General features: G+C 37.0%; 3 protein-coding genes across 5 annotated transcripts; 1 reads left to right on the forward strand and 2 right to left on the reverse strand.

Annotated features, from left to right (window-relative positions):
* Positions 1-798: 798 nt before the first annotated feature.
* Positions 799-4,464, reverse strand: LOC130729815 (DNA cross-link repair protein SNM1). 3 transcript variants are annotated; one of them, XM_057581654.1, is made up of 10 exons: positions 3,864-4,464; positions 3,431-3,611; positions 3,060-3,299; positions 2,803-2,947; positions 2,266-2,400; positions 2,091-2,157; positions 1,885-1,962; positions 1,609-1,661; positions 1,391-1,476; positions 799-1,285 (listed from the first exon to the last, which is right to left on the reverse strand). In XM_057581654.1, exons 1-10 carry the CDS (start codon positions 4,414-4,416, stop codon positions 1,282-1,284), a joined length of 1,542 nt encoding a protein of 513 aa, XP_057437637.1. In that variant the 5' UTR covers positions 4,417-4,464; the 3' UTR covers positions 799-1,281. The 3 variants fall into 3 exon arrangements, with proteins under 3 accessions (XP_057437637.1, XP_057437636.1, XP_057437635.1); XM_057581653.1 differs by having other exon boundaries at positions 1,377-1,476; XM_057581652.1 differs by having other exon boundaries at positions 799-1,476.
* Positions 4,465-6,278: 1,814 nt separating this feature from the next.
* LOC130729816 (formin-like protein 20) lies at positions 6,279-7,480 on the forward strand. The gene has a single exon (XM_057581656.1). The coding sequence runs from the start codon at positions 6,493-6,495 to the stop codon at positions 7,339-7,341; it is 849 nt and encodes a 282-aa protein (XP_057437639.1). The 5' UTR covers positions 6,279-6,492; the 3' UTR covers positions 7,342-7,480.
* Positions 7,481-8,732: 1,252 nt separating this feature from the next.
* LOC130732536 (uncharacterized) lies at positions 8,733-9,952 on the reverse strand. Its single transcript, XM_057584562.1, has one exon. The coding sequence runs from the start codon at positions 9,768-9,770 to the stop codon at positions 9,147-9,149; it is 624 nt and encodes a 207-aa protein (XP_057440545.1). The 5' UTR covers positions 9,771-9,952; the 3' UTR covers positions 8,733-9,146.
* Positions 9,953-11,671: the final 1,719 nt, after the last annotated feature.

Below are 11,671 nucleotides of genomic sequence, written 5' to 3' on the forward strand. Positions count from 1 at the left end.
AAGCTTATTAGATAATGGGCTCTTTTAACATACAAATTCTAACGTGCACAATTTCATTTTTGGAGCTTTACATGATAACAATTTTTTAATGAAAGAGCTAGTTATCAAATTTGACTCCGCAACAAAATATATCACAATTGCATTGGACACATGACAATGGTGATATGACCCTGTATTAGCCACATCACAATGAGTAATTAACCACGGAAACCGAAACCAAACTAAAATTGGGGAAATTTGAGGACTAAAACTATAAAAATAATATGTTAGAGACTAAATCTATGTTTGAATGTAACATGAGAGACTAAACACATTTGGAAGAGCTTATTCAGTTTACCTTATAACGCTTGCTTTCAAAAAAGAAAAATATAAACGCTTATGCAAGTGTTTAGAAGAACTTATGTAAATAGCATGTGACCTACCTGGCTACCTTTAAATTGTTGAATTTATTTTTATAAAAATGTCTAGATTAACTTATGAATAAGCACTTATGACCTATTTAAGTTTATTTTAATAAACTTTTCAAATTAAATTTTGAATAGGCATTTATACAAGTTGTTTACCCAAATGCAAATACTTATTCAGGTCTAACTTTCCTCTGATTTGGATGATACAATCTTCCAATGTTTTTAATGTGACATAAAATCTTTCCAAAATTAAGGCCATACTTTAGGTTACATGATATGATAGTTCTACGATGGAGGATTTCACCAAATACAAATCAGTAATAATACTTATGTTTTAAATTGATGCGATGCTTTTCTCCACTATAGAAGTAGCTTCAAAAAGGGACATAAAGATGAGAAGCAATTCAACTCAGCTAATATACAATAGCGTTGTAAATCATACAATGGTGTATTTCTCAAAATAATATCAAATAGAAGCCACCACTACCATCAACTTAAGCAAAAGCTCTAGGGATAAACAAGACCCTGTAGATCCAACCCCAACTATTAATTGTCCTACATTTGGATTTGGATAAATAAGGGGGGAATCATGTTGTACCTCCAAAAAATGTTATTACCTACCATGTTTCGCCCCGCTAACATTGTTTTCTATACAATATTGAAAAACAATGATCAAAATGGTCAAGTGCAAAAAATACATAGAAGACAACAGAAGGTATGACAATTAATACTATATTTTCCTCCTTTGGTTGTCCTAAATTGTTTTGTTTGTCCTGCAATAGGTTCTCTCAAAGAGACTTTTAGCAGAGAACAAATCGCGATCAACCTGAACAACGTAGCTCTGTTGCCATTTGTGGTTAAGGTACAAAAAGGATCACCTGCAAGCAACATTAAATGTTGAGTCCCGTCAATTAGTTCCTAAACTGAAGTATCAGATAACAAACTCAATTTCTTAAGAACAGCTGAGACTTTAGGCCTTCAACCAGTCTCGGAAGTAAGATTGCATCTTTTCTCGATTAGCAGCATTCCCAACATTCACAGTAGGAATTATCTTGTCAGGCTTCAAAAACTGTAGGAAGTTAAAGATAAATTCGTTGATAAATGGAACTCAAATAATGCAATTATAATGCTAAAATTATCATTAATTATCAAGCATTTCAAGCATGTAGTACAAGAGTAATCATAATATTTAATTATGGACCTGAACAAAATCTTGCAGCTCTGTGAAGCTGGAGTGCTCACTATAAGGAACTCCTAGAAAAAGGGAGAAAATTAACTTGTAAACCATACTAATCTGCTAGAAAATAACTACTATAAAGCCAACAGAGAACAAAAAAATTAAAAGTGTTTGACATTCAGGACCATGACCTGCTCAGCATTTCAATAACCAGAATCATATAGTTACAATATAAATAAGCACTAATTCTAAGTTCATACTTTATATCAAGGATGGCTGTTGAACTGCAGATAATCTTACCATATATCGTGACATTTGCTCTGGAAACAGGTTTAATTAGTTCCAGATCATTGTTTATCTTCTCATTGAAAGTCCATCCTGAAAATATGAGATTAAATTATTGATACTCAGACTACTCTATCTGACAATAGCTTCTCAGTTGGCAACTTAAAAATACCTAAGATTATCAAGACATTATTTTGAGATTAAAAGCACAGGTAAAGAACCTGTTGGACGAAATGCCAATATTGTTGTAAATTGTTCCTTGTAGGTCTTCAAGTAATCCTTTAACGTCTAATGTAACAAGAAAATCATGATAGTGAATCACAAGATAACAACATAGAATCATAAGATGAAGAGCTGAGACTTCTGAGATTAAAATGTAACAGCCCAAAATTAAACCTCAAATCTCAGAGATGACATGGGCAGAACATGAAGAAGTGTGTTATTTCCATTTGTACAGAGACTATCTGGAAATTCAGGCCAACCAAAAGCTAGCAAAATTCGTCTTCTAGAAGCATTTGCATAAATTTTTACCTGAATAAGACGACAGCCACATATATTTTGTCAATGGATCAAACAGTCTATGACATGCAAGATAACCTGGTAACTTAAGCTACATTTGAGTTTTGATAATTCAGGCAGAAAACATTCTTCAATTATGAATAAGAGCCTCATAACCCTAACGCAAATAGCCAGAATTAATCATCAATAATACAAGGTTGGCAATTAAGTGCAGAAGGGTCGAAGAAGTAAAGTGAACGCTTTACCTTCAGCAGTTGACTATATATCACCAGAAAGACATAAACAGATCTCTTAGGAATTAATGTGAAATACATTTCTTGGGACAGTCATTCATTTCCACAAGTACAATGGACAAGAAAGGAGCTGTAACACAAGAGCCAAAATAGTGATGTGCTAGAGAAAAAATCCACTTACCCCAAGTGCCTTCGAAATTGCAAGATATACACATTCTTTGCCAATACTATATGCCCCAACAACCACTAAAGTTTTGGGATGCATTTTGAGGTGGTTCTTCGTAATTTTGACAACATAATTGAGTACAGCTTCCTTGGAAGGGAACCTAAAGCGGAAAATTTTCATTACAGACATTCAATTTGTTCAAACAACCAGAGATCATATATTATAACCAAAGGACAGATCAACACAAATGTTTAATATGATCAGTGGCTTACTTGTACTTAGGGTTGCAATATGTGGTATCCAAATATAGTACATTTACACGATGATTTACAAGAAGATGATGAGTTTGCATTTGTTTACAAGCTCTGAAGTCCCCAGTGTGCAAATAACGTTGCCCATTTGGGAGGTCAAAGTGAATCAAAGCTGCACCAGGGCAATGATTAGCTTCTAACAAAGTCACTTTGACGCCATCAATCACACGTTCAGTGTTAAACTCCAAAGGGTGGATGTACCTATACAAACAAATCCAATAAAAAGCTAATCACTTTATTGAAATTGAAAGGAAAGATCATGACCAGGTGCACTTCGATTTTCTTGTTCATGTAAGTGATTAATCTACAAAGAAGAGTTCGTGAGTTCTTACGAAGGATTTACATAGAGACACATTTGAACTAGCCGTCCTGTGAGAGGAGAGCAATAAATAGGGCCATGTGACCATTTCTTGCTAAGGCCACCATAGTGATCGCTATGGAAATGACTAAGAAAATACGCTGAGCACCCTTCAACACACCCGTAACGAAAAGCATCGACAGTAAACGCTGTCCCTGCATTCGAAAACAGGCTAAACTTAGAACTTCAGACACTACACTGATTTTTCATTCACATAACAAAACATGGAAAATTAAAACATCAAGATCTAACTAATGGCAAACTGACTATTCAGCTCAAATTGTTTCCAACATATTCGAGTCCACGACGAAATTTCCCAAAATCACTTATCTCTTACAAAGGTACTCCTAGTAAAATCACTTTCCCCCTAAATCTACTGGGTTTCCAAACTAAAACTTTCATTTCACCTGGCATTTTCTTATAGAAGGGGCAAGCACGTGTAACCCTATTTTCTCTATGGGAATCATTTCTCTTGCGAGAAGATTTAGGGTTCTCCAACACTTTCCCAGTGTCGCGCAAAATCGAACCCCAATTTTCAGGTGTCACAATCTTCGTCTCAGGAAAAACACCGCCACCATCTCCGTTACCAGAATAACCACCATGACTGGATTCTGGTTCAGAGGCACCGTTTCGTTTGAAACCCCAAATCTGGAACAGATTGGACTGCTTCAACTTCTTCGGGGCCGAATCGCGAGCGAGATCTCTTTGCCCACGATCTTCTCCTGGCAACAATGAGGACCAATCGGATCCGCAACTGTAGAAATCGGCGGCGAAACTGCTTCCTTCTGATGTGTTCGGTAACTCGTGTTCGCTGAGGATCTGTGATGGGAAACCCTCCTCGTCCAGTGAATCGATGGTGAACGAAGCGCAGTCGTCGTTAATGTCGTAAGCGTTACCGTCGTGAGGTGACCATGCCTCTTCGGACGGCGGCGGCGGCGAGGCGACGGTGGATAGCGGCATCGTTTTCGTACCGGCGCGAAAAGCATTGAAGTTTAATGGTGGTTTGGTTTTTTAAATGAACCAGCGGGAAAATTAACCAAAATTTATGAAATGTTATTTTTATTTACGAAAGAATGTTTGAAAAACTTTTTTGTCAAAAAAGAAGTGTTTTGGTTGAAAAATAAAATGTTACTTTTGCCCTTTACTTCTTTACTTCTGGAGAACTTTTATGGGTAAATTTATTTTACACAAACAACAAATCAAAATTAAAGGATATGGGAATATAAATTATTTTTATCTAATTTAAGATGTGACACATCCTTAATATTTAATTGGTTAATTGTGTACAAAAATTTACATTAATCATGCATGAATTCGATTTAGGGTTTATGGTTGATTTTAAAGTTTTAAACTGATATTAAAGTTTAGGGTTTGATGAGATTAAAGTTAGGTCCGAAGAGAGAGAATTTTTTTGAAATTTTAGGGTCAGGGCCCTAGCCCGCAGGGCTTTTGATCCTTTTTGGCCATGTGGGCTCTGTAGCCTTAACCCACATGAGCTAAGGCTTATGGGCCAAATTGAAAACTAATTCATACCATGAATCTGAATTTCACCATCAAGAAAATGAATTTCATCAAACTTGTGGTGGAAAGATTAGCGGCCGATGCTTGTTTTAATCAATGTGAACCTTTGAATTAGTTTAGCTCTGCACCTAAACATGACTAGCTCTAAGTGCATCGGATGGAAAACTTGTCAAATATGCTTCAAAGATATTGGTTGGGCAATTCACATTACTTATTTTGATGTGGTGAAGATTGAAATGTAAATGAGAGGAAAAGATGAAACAAAGCAATTTGAATCATAGATAGAGTTCATTCTCATATTCAATTTTCTTCCATCTTCCATTTAAGTTTGTCTCTTATCTTGAGTTTGTTATTCATAATAATTGATTGCTAAATTTCTTAAGAAGAGAGAAAGAGTGTTAATAACGAGTGCAGCCTTGGCTTCCAATGAGGGAATGTGTTGGGTGCATTCCAAATTTCCAATAGTGTGTGGTGCCTATGGTAGGAGTTTTTGAGACGTCAAATATTTCTCGCATCCAACACCAACTTTAATGATGATTTTTTAGCTTGAGCATCACACTTACTTTTTTCACCTCATTGTCCATGTGGCAAACAAAATCCCATCTTGGTAAATTGTATTTTTTCATAATTTGTTGGAAAATTTAATTTTGTAATTATAAAAAAAACTTCAACAATGTATCGGTCTAAAACATTGGAATTTATCTTCTCAGCTTACCATTCACGTATTTTTTCCTTTTCCGCTGCCTAGGGAAGGTGCTTTCCGAGGGATACATGCCCCAATTTGTGTTGGAGGGTGGACATGTGATATAACTTACTTTCATGTACTAGTTGTTGTTGACAGTTTGTTGGGTGTGTTATTGGCATTGGCACTCCATCTCCATCTATCCTTATTTAACTTCGTAACTTGTAGTAACTCTTAGTATTTTGTTTCTAGCATCCTTTTGTGCTAGTCTCTTAATTCATTTTGGCTAGTATGTTACAATTGATTCTAAAAAAATGAGAAAAAAGCTAGCTAGTGTTTTTTAGATAGCTAATTATATGTTGCTCTCTTAATTGGAAAAGAAATTAAATAAGAAAAACTTCAATCATGAGCCTATCACGAAACCAAGCTTGACACTTTCTCACTTTCAGTATTTGACGAATTGACCTAATATTAATACACAGGTCAATACAAACACCATCTCTAATTCATGGTTCTGAATCACTCTCAGGTCCATGTGCATGTGATTGCAATTCCACACAACGTGACCCCTAGACTAGAGTACGCAGAAAAGGAAAGGAACCTTCCAGTCAAATTCTTAACTCTTAAGGACGAATTCAACGTGCTAGTTTCTTGTTGGTTTCTCAATTCTCATATATACACGTACAAAAACACGAGATTATACATCGATATACCCTATACAAAACCCTTCCAATCAAACATTAAACAAAATTGTTACCTTTCCAACGTTAGCATTTCACAAAAACCAGGGATTTTGATTTTGATTTTGATTTTGATTTTAATTTTCCTCCAAAATGGAACCCAGTTCCATAGAGCTGAAACTCATTTCCTGCAAAAATCTCCAAGCCTTCAACTTCTTCCAAAAACTCACCCTCTACGCATTCGTCACCATCGCCACCGACGACACCGCCACGAAACTCACCGAGCAAGAATCGCAGCCGCAAAAGACCCCGACCGACAGGGACAGCGACGACGGAAGCAACCCTGAATGGAACCACGAAGCGCGTTTCGATCTGGGGTTTCTCTCCAAACGAGGCTCTGCCGTGGTGAATCGCCTCTTCCTCAAATTCGAGTTCCGCCACGACGGCGTCATCCTCGGTGATAAGCTCATCGGAGAGTGCCGCGTGCCGATGTCCGATCTGATCCGTGATGTTGCCGGCGTGAAGCGGTTTGTGAGCTATGAGGTTCGTTCCGGCGAGGGTAAACCCAATGGAACGTTCAATTTCTCGTACAGATTGGTGGGGATCGGGAACGGGAACGGGAATCACTCGTCTCAGATCCTCGATGGGAGAATCTCCGGGTACCCTGTTCTGGCTCCGGAGGATCACGCTCCGGTGCAATATCCAAGATTGGAGATCGAAACCCCTTGTTGCTACGACCCGGTTTATCCTGTTCAGGAGGGAATACACTATCCTCCCTCTGTGGCGGCGCGGCCTCCGCCGCCGCTTGTTCCGTATCCGCCGTCAGGAGAATGTTATGATTATTACCCGCCGCCACCGCCGGAGTTTTCACGGCCGCCTCCGCCGGAGTTTTCACGGCCGCCTCCGCCGTATCCGTACCCTCCTCCGCCGCAGCCTTACATGGATTATAGGCCTGGGCCCAGCCCTTGGCCACCAGGCCCATATTTTGAGCAGAGGTGGTGATTGATTAGGCCCAATAGTGGGATGACTGCTTTCTTTTTGGAAAAAGTATGAGGCCCATGTTTTTGAAAGTGGATTTTATTAAGGAAATTTTCTTGTAAACAATTTTCTGTAATAGAAGAATTTCTTTATTGCTTGTTAATATTTTTTATCTTGATTTTAGGTTTACTAATATTTATTGTTATTATTAATTTGACACATTATGGTTTGTTCCTATTCTCTATTTTAGGGTTAAATAAATTATGTGATTTTAGTCAATCACTAGTCCCTCATGAGTCAAGATGGACTAAAAGTGTTCGGGTAAAACTTTATTTTCAATAAGTGTTTAGATGATGTATTTTATGAGAAATATGTTTTCATATGAGAATATAAGAATAAATCATGATTGTTAGATGCACACATTAAAAAAGTTAATACAAAATTAAACCTAGTGGTGCTTATTGGAATTATAGCTTGTCATCATCTAACAATGATAACTAATGCTTTGTTTGTTTGCCGCCATCGGTGCCGTGAGCACCTCTTCAACCCATGCTTGAGGCCCTCTTTCCAACATCTCCTCAGTGCAAAGTTATGTGTTGAAAGGGGAGGACTTTAGTTGTTTCAGATTTGTAGAAGCCTTGTCGCGCTATCATGTCGTTGTCGTCATCGTGTTTCAATCGCGTCTTCTCAACCTCAATCTTCTGTTATGTATTGCCACTGGGTAGATCTACAAATTCCTTTTTTCCATGGTGCTAGTGCTGCTAACTTGACCATTCATTGTGCGTTTGAAGCTACAACGTCTTCTGTTATGTATTGCCACTGGGTAGATCTACAAATTCCTTTTTTCCATGGTGCTAGTGCTGCTAACTTGACCATTCATTGTGCGTTTGAAGCTACAACGTATGCTTCTCTTCAGTTTGTGCAACTTCGACAGAGTTGGATGATTTGCAAAGCGGAGAGGTTGTTTATAATTGAAGATACACTACTGCTTCAGAAAGATGAGTTGTTGCACTGGCGTTCTTAGGAATTTAGGTGCTGTATGATTTTTCTTAGTTTGTCTGGTTACTTAGATCAGCATGAGTGAGTATGCTTTAAGCTTAATTTCTTATTCGATTATGCATTGAGAATCACTTTTTAAGGTCTTTATCCATTGATGCAAGTATCGTATGACAATCTTCAAATGATAATCGTAGTACAATTGAAAAAAGAAGCTTTTATCCACTTATTAGATTGTTTTATCAAGTCTATAACAATATTTTGTGAAAAGGCTAAAAGCATGTGAAAAGTTGTCCACCTAACAAGCCCCACATGATGTAAATGTAACTCCACAGCATAATCAAAGTTCTATTTATCCTTTATTATATAGATTGTGAATGGAAAAAAACACTTATTAATTTGTCTCATAACGCTTAGTACATTAATCGTGTGACACAAGAAATTAATTTCATGACTATCAATTAAGAATTACACCGGTTAAGACCAAAAAACTAACAACAAAATTAAAGGTGGATAAACACTCAATGATATTAAAAAACGATAATGGATGGATCATAGCCAGCAAAATCCAATTTATACAGACAACAAAAATGGGAAAATTTTAGAGTGCAAAAGTTCTAATAAACGCCCTGCAAGAACTAGTTCATCAGCATTAAATGCTTTGTCTTTACATCTATTAGGTGGTGCAGTAATTGCCAGACTTTTAAATTGCGGTCAACAACAGCAATTGTAGAGTAAAGATTTTGGAGTTCCCGCAACGGTATGGAAGTGCAATTCTCATCTATCCGCACTTGTCTGCAATTCCATAACGGAAGGGCAACCGTAACCACAATTTAAAACCCTGCTAATTGCCCGCGGCTCTGCGTCTTTAGCTGTTCATAGAACCTTCTGATGAAATCCTCAGCCTGATCATCAACTAGACCACTTCCAACCTCTTCATTCTCTTCCAATGCAGAGTAATTGGAAACCCTCACTGAGAACGGTGAGAGAGTTATACTCTTTCTCTCCCCAGGAGCAAACTCGGTCGCGTCGAACCGGAAGTTGAACGTGTATTCTGGGGTCTTGGGAGGAACCACGGCCACATCCTTAGGCACATCATCATTTTCAACTTTAAGCGGTGACAAATACAATTGAGATCCCTCTTCAAATTCCTCAGGGGCTTGGATGCAGGGGAAGTTGAAACGGTGGTGCTTTCGCTTTGGCATGTGGAAGAAAACAGGGTTTGGACTGTTGCTGCAAGAGAATTCATAATAAGATGAATGGTGTTGTTGTTGTTGTTGATGATGTGATGGCATGAGATTGCTTAGAGATTTTCTGAGGAGTTTCCCTTTCTTCATCATCAAATTCATGTGCATATTCATCTTTCTCTTTGATATTAATCCCTTCCTGATCATGAAGAAGGTGATCCTCAACACGTTCCACAGTCTCTTGGCTGCAACTTGAGAATGTACTTCCATTTCTCAAAACTGGGTCGTTAATAACTGTAAAAAAAAGTAGCAAGATAAGAATTTATGAAGTGTTCAAGTCCCCGTTGGAAAAGAAAGAGAAAGAGAAAGAGAATTGATGGTGGAGAGTTTTGCCAAATTTGGGTGGGTTTCTTGTTTCTGCTTCGTGTTGCAAACCCAATGTGTGAAAGTGGAAGGTGAAGAGCAAGGATTATATAGCGACCCTTTTTCTTTTATTTTCCTTTAATTTTATGATGATTAAACTCAGCTCTATTTGAATTTTTGTTAGGTGAATGTGAATAATTAAAGAAATGCATTTCGTTGAGGGAATGTACATTATAAATCATGATCTCAATTTACTAAAGGTTAAATATTGTTTTGAACTGAAAATCAAACTGACACCAAGTGGTGCCAAAGCCTAAAGGTGTTGAAAAGTCTGGCATAAACTTAAGATATAACAAAAAAATCACTTTTTCGGATAAAATTAGGTTTAAATCAAATTCTAAATATGTGGTTTTTCTTATAGTTATTTATTAGTTATCATAAGTGAGTCATCTACAGATGTTCAATCCTGTATAACTCACACTCCAAATATTCAACTTTAAAAGTATATTGAATAGAGATATGTCTAAGTAAATTGTTATGAATGGTAGAACAATTCTCACCCTTACACTAGTTTTTAGCTTAGAATTAGGCCTAGGGTTAGCTCAGATTATAATAAAAAGTTGACGAAGAAATTGGGTGTGTTGTGTTCAAATCCAACAAATGCTTCAATGCATGCCCACTACTACAAGTTTAAAATAGAAAAAATTAAACATTAAACAATGTATGGGGTTTTGAAGAGGACATAGAATTATTGTCTTTGTTTCAATGTGTTGAAATGTAGTAGTTGATGTGTTGAATTCAAGTACAGCTAGAGCACACCGTGTGGTGATGAATTGTTAAACGAAGAAATTCTACACCTAAAACATGACCTGGCCAAAACACTTAACAGCCAACAGGGGACCCATCAACAATGATATATACACACCTCATTTTTTAAACACTTCATTTTCACTCATTTTTATTTCTATCTCTCTCCTCTTATCATCTATCACATCTCATATTTTCTCTCTCTTACTTTTTCCTTTCTTTCTATTTCTCTCCTCCTTCACCTCTCTCCACCTCTCCACCTCATCTTAGAGGTGTGAACATAACATTATTCGGGGAGCCATTTGCTCTGTATTTTTTTTCACTCATGGACAAGGAAAGAGAAGGAAGGTTCGTTCACATTTCAGCCAAGGAGTATTCTGTTGAGGACACCTTTCACCTTTGCTCAGTTTAGTAGACACATTGTTCCCCTACAACCCTTCATTATGGATGAACAATGGAAGGTTCAGAAGTGATTCTTCCCTCTTGCCCATATCTTCTTTTAGCTAGAATATGCTTTGCTGCCATTAAAAAAGGTCAATAGATAACTCAGAATATAGTAATTCTTCCATTAATACATGTTTTATTGCATGGGTACATTAATAACCATACAATGTCTAATAGTAATCATATTTTACCTTTGTGCCTTTTTGTTTTGTTAATTTAGGCTTAATTATATCATAGTCACTTATTTATGTAATTTTGTGATTTTGGAGCTAACAAAGGGGATTGTTGAAAGGTTATAAAATAGGTTTTGAAAACTGTAAATGCTTGCTTCTGATCTAATTTAAAAAGGTTTTCTAAAAGATACAAAGAAACACAGATCATAATGCAAGTTCATCAATATGAAATTTTCAAACTGCACGGACATGAGTATATTGTGTTGGGGAGAGTCACGACGAGGACCCATGGGGCCAAGACCGAGAGAAGACACCAAGGAGATTTTGGACACCATATCTTAACCAAAAACCTTAAAGCATTAGGTTTATGAGTCACATATCTTA

The sequence above is a fragment of the Lotus japonicus genome, chromosome 1, assembly GCF_012489685.1.
Source record: "Lotus japonicus ecotype B-129 chromosome 1, LjGifu_v1.2".
NCBI lineage: Eukaryota > Viridiplantae > Streptophyta > Magnoliopsida > Fabales > Fabaceae > Lotus > Lotus japonicus.

Excerpts from the sequence above, each read along its gene's own strand:
- LOC130732536 (XM_057584562.1), bottom strand. The coding sequence starts at position 9,770 with ATGGAAGTACATTCTCAAGTTGCAGCCAAGAGACTGTGGAACGTGTTG.
- LOC130729815 (XM_057581653.1), bottom strand. The coding sequence starts at position 4,416 with ATGCCGCTATCCACCGTCGCCTCGCCGCCGCCGCCGTCCGAAGAGGCA. Across the intron at positions 3,300-3,430 it reads TGTCTCTATGTAAATCCTTC|GTACATCCACCCTTTGGAGT; the intron begins GTAAGAACTCAC and ends TTGTTTGTATAG. Across the intron at positions 2,401-2,802 it reads CAATTTCGAAGGCACTTGGG|GTAAAAATTTATGCAAATGC; the intron begins GTAAGTGGATTT and ends CGTCTTATTCAG.
- LOC130729816 (XM_057581656.1), top strand. The coding sequence starts at position 6,493 with ATGGAACCCAGTTCCATAGAGCTGAAACTCATTTCCTGCAAAAATCTC.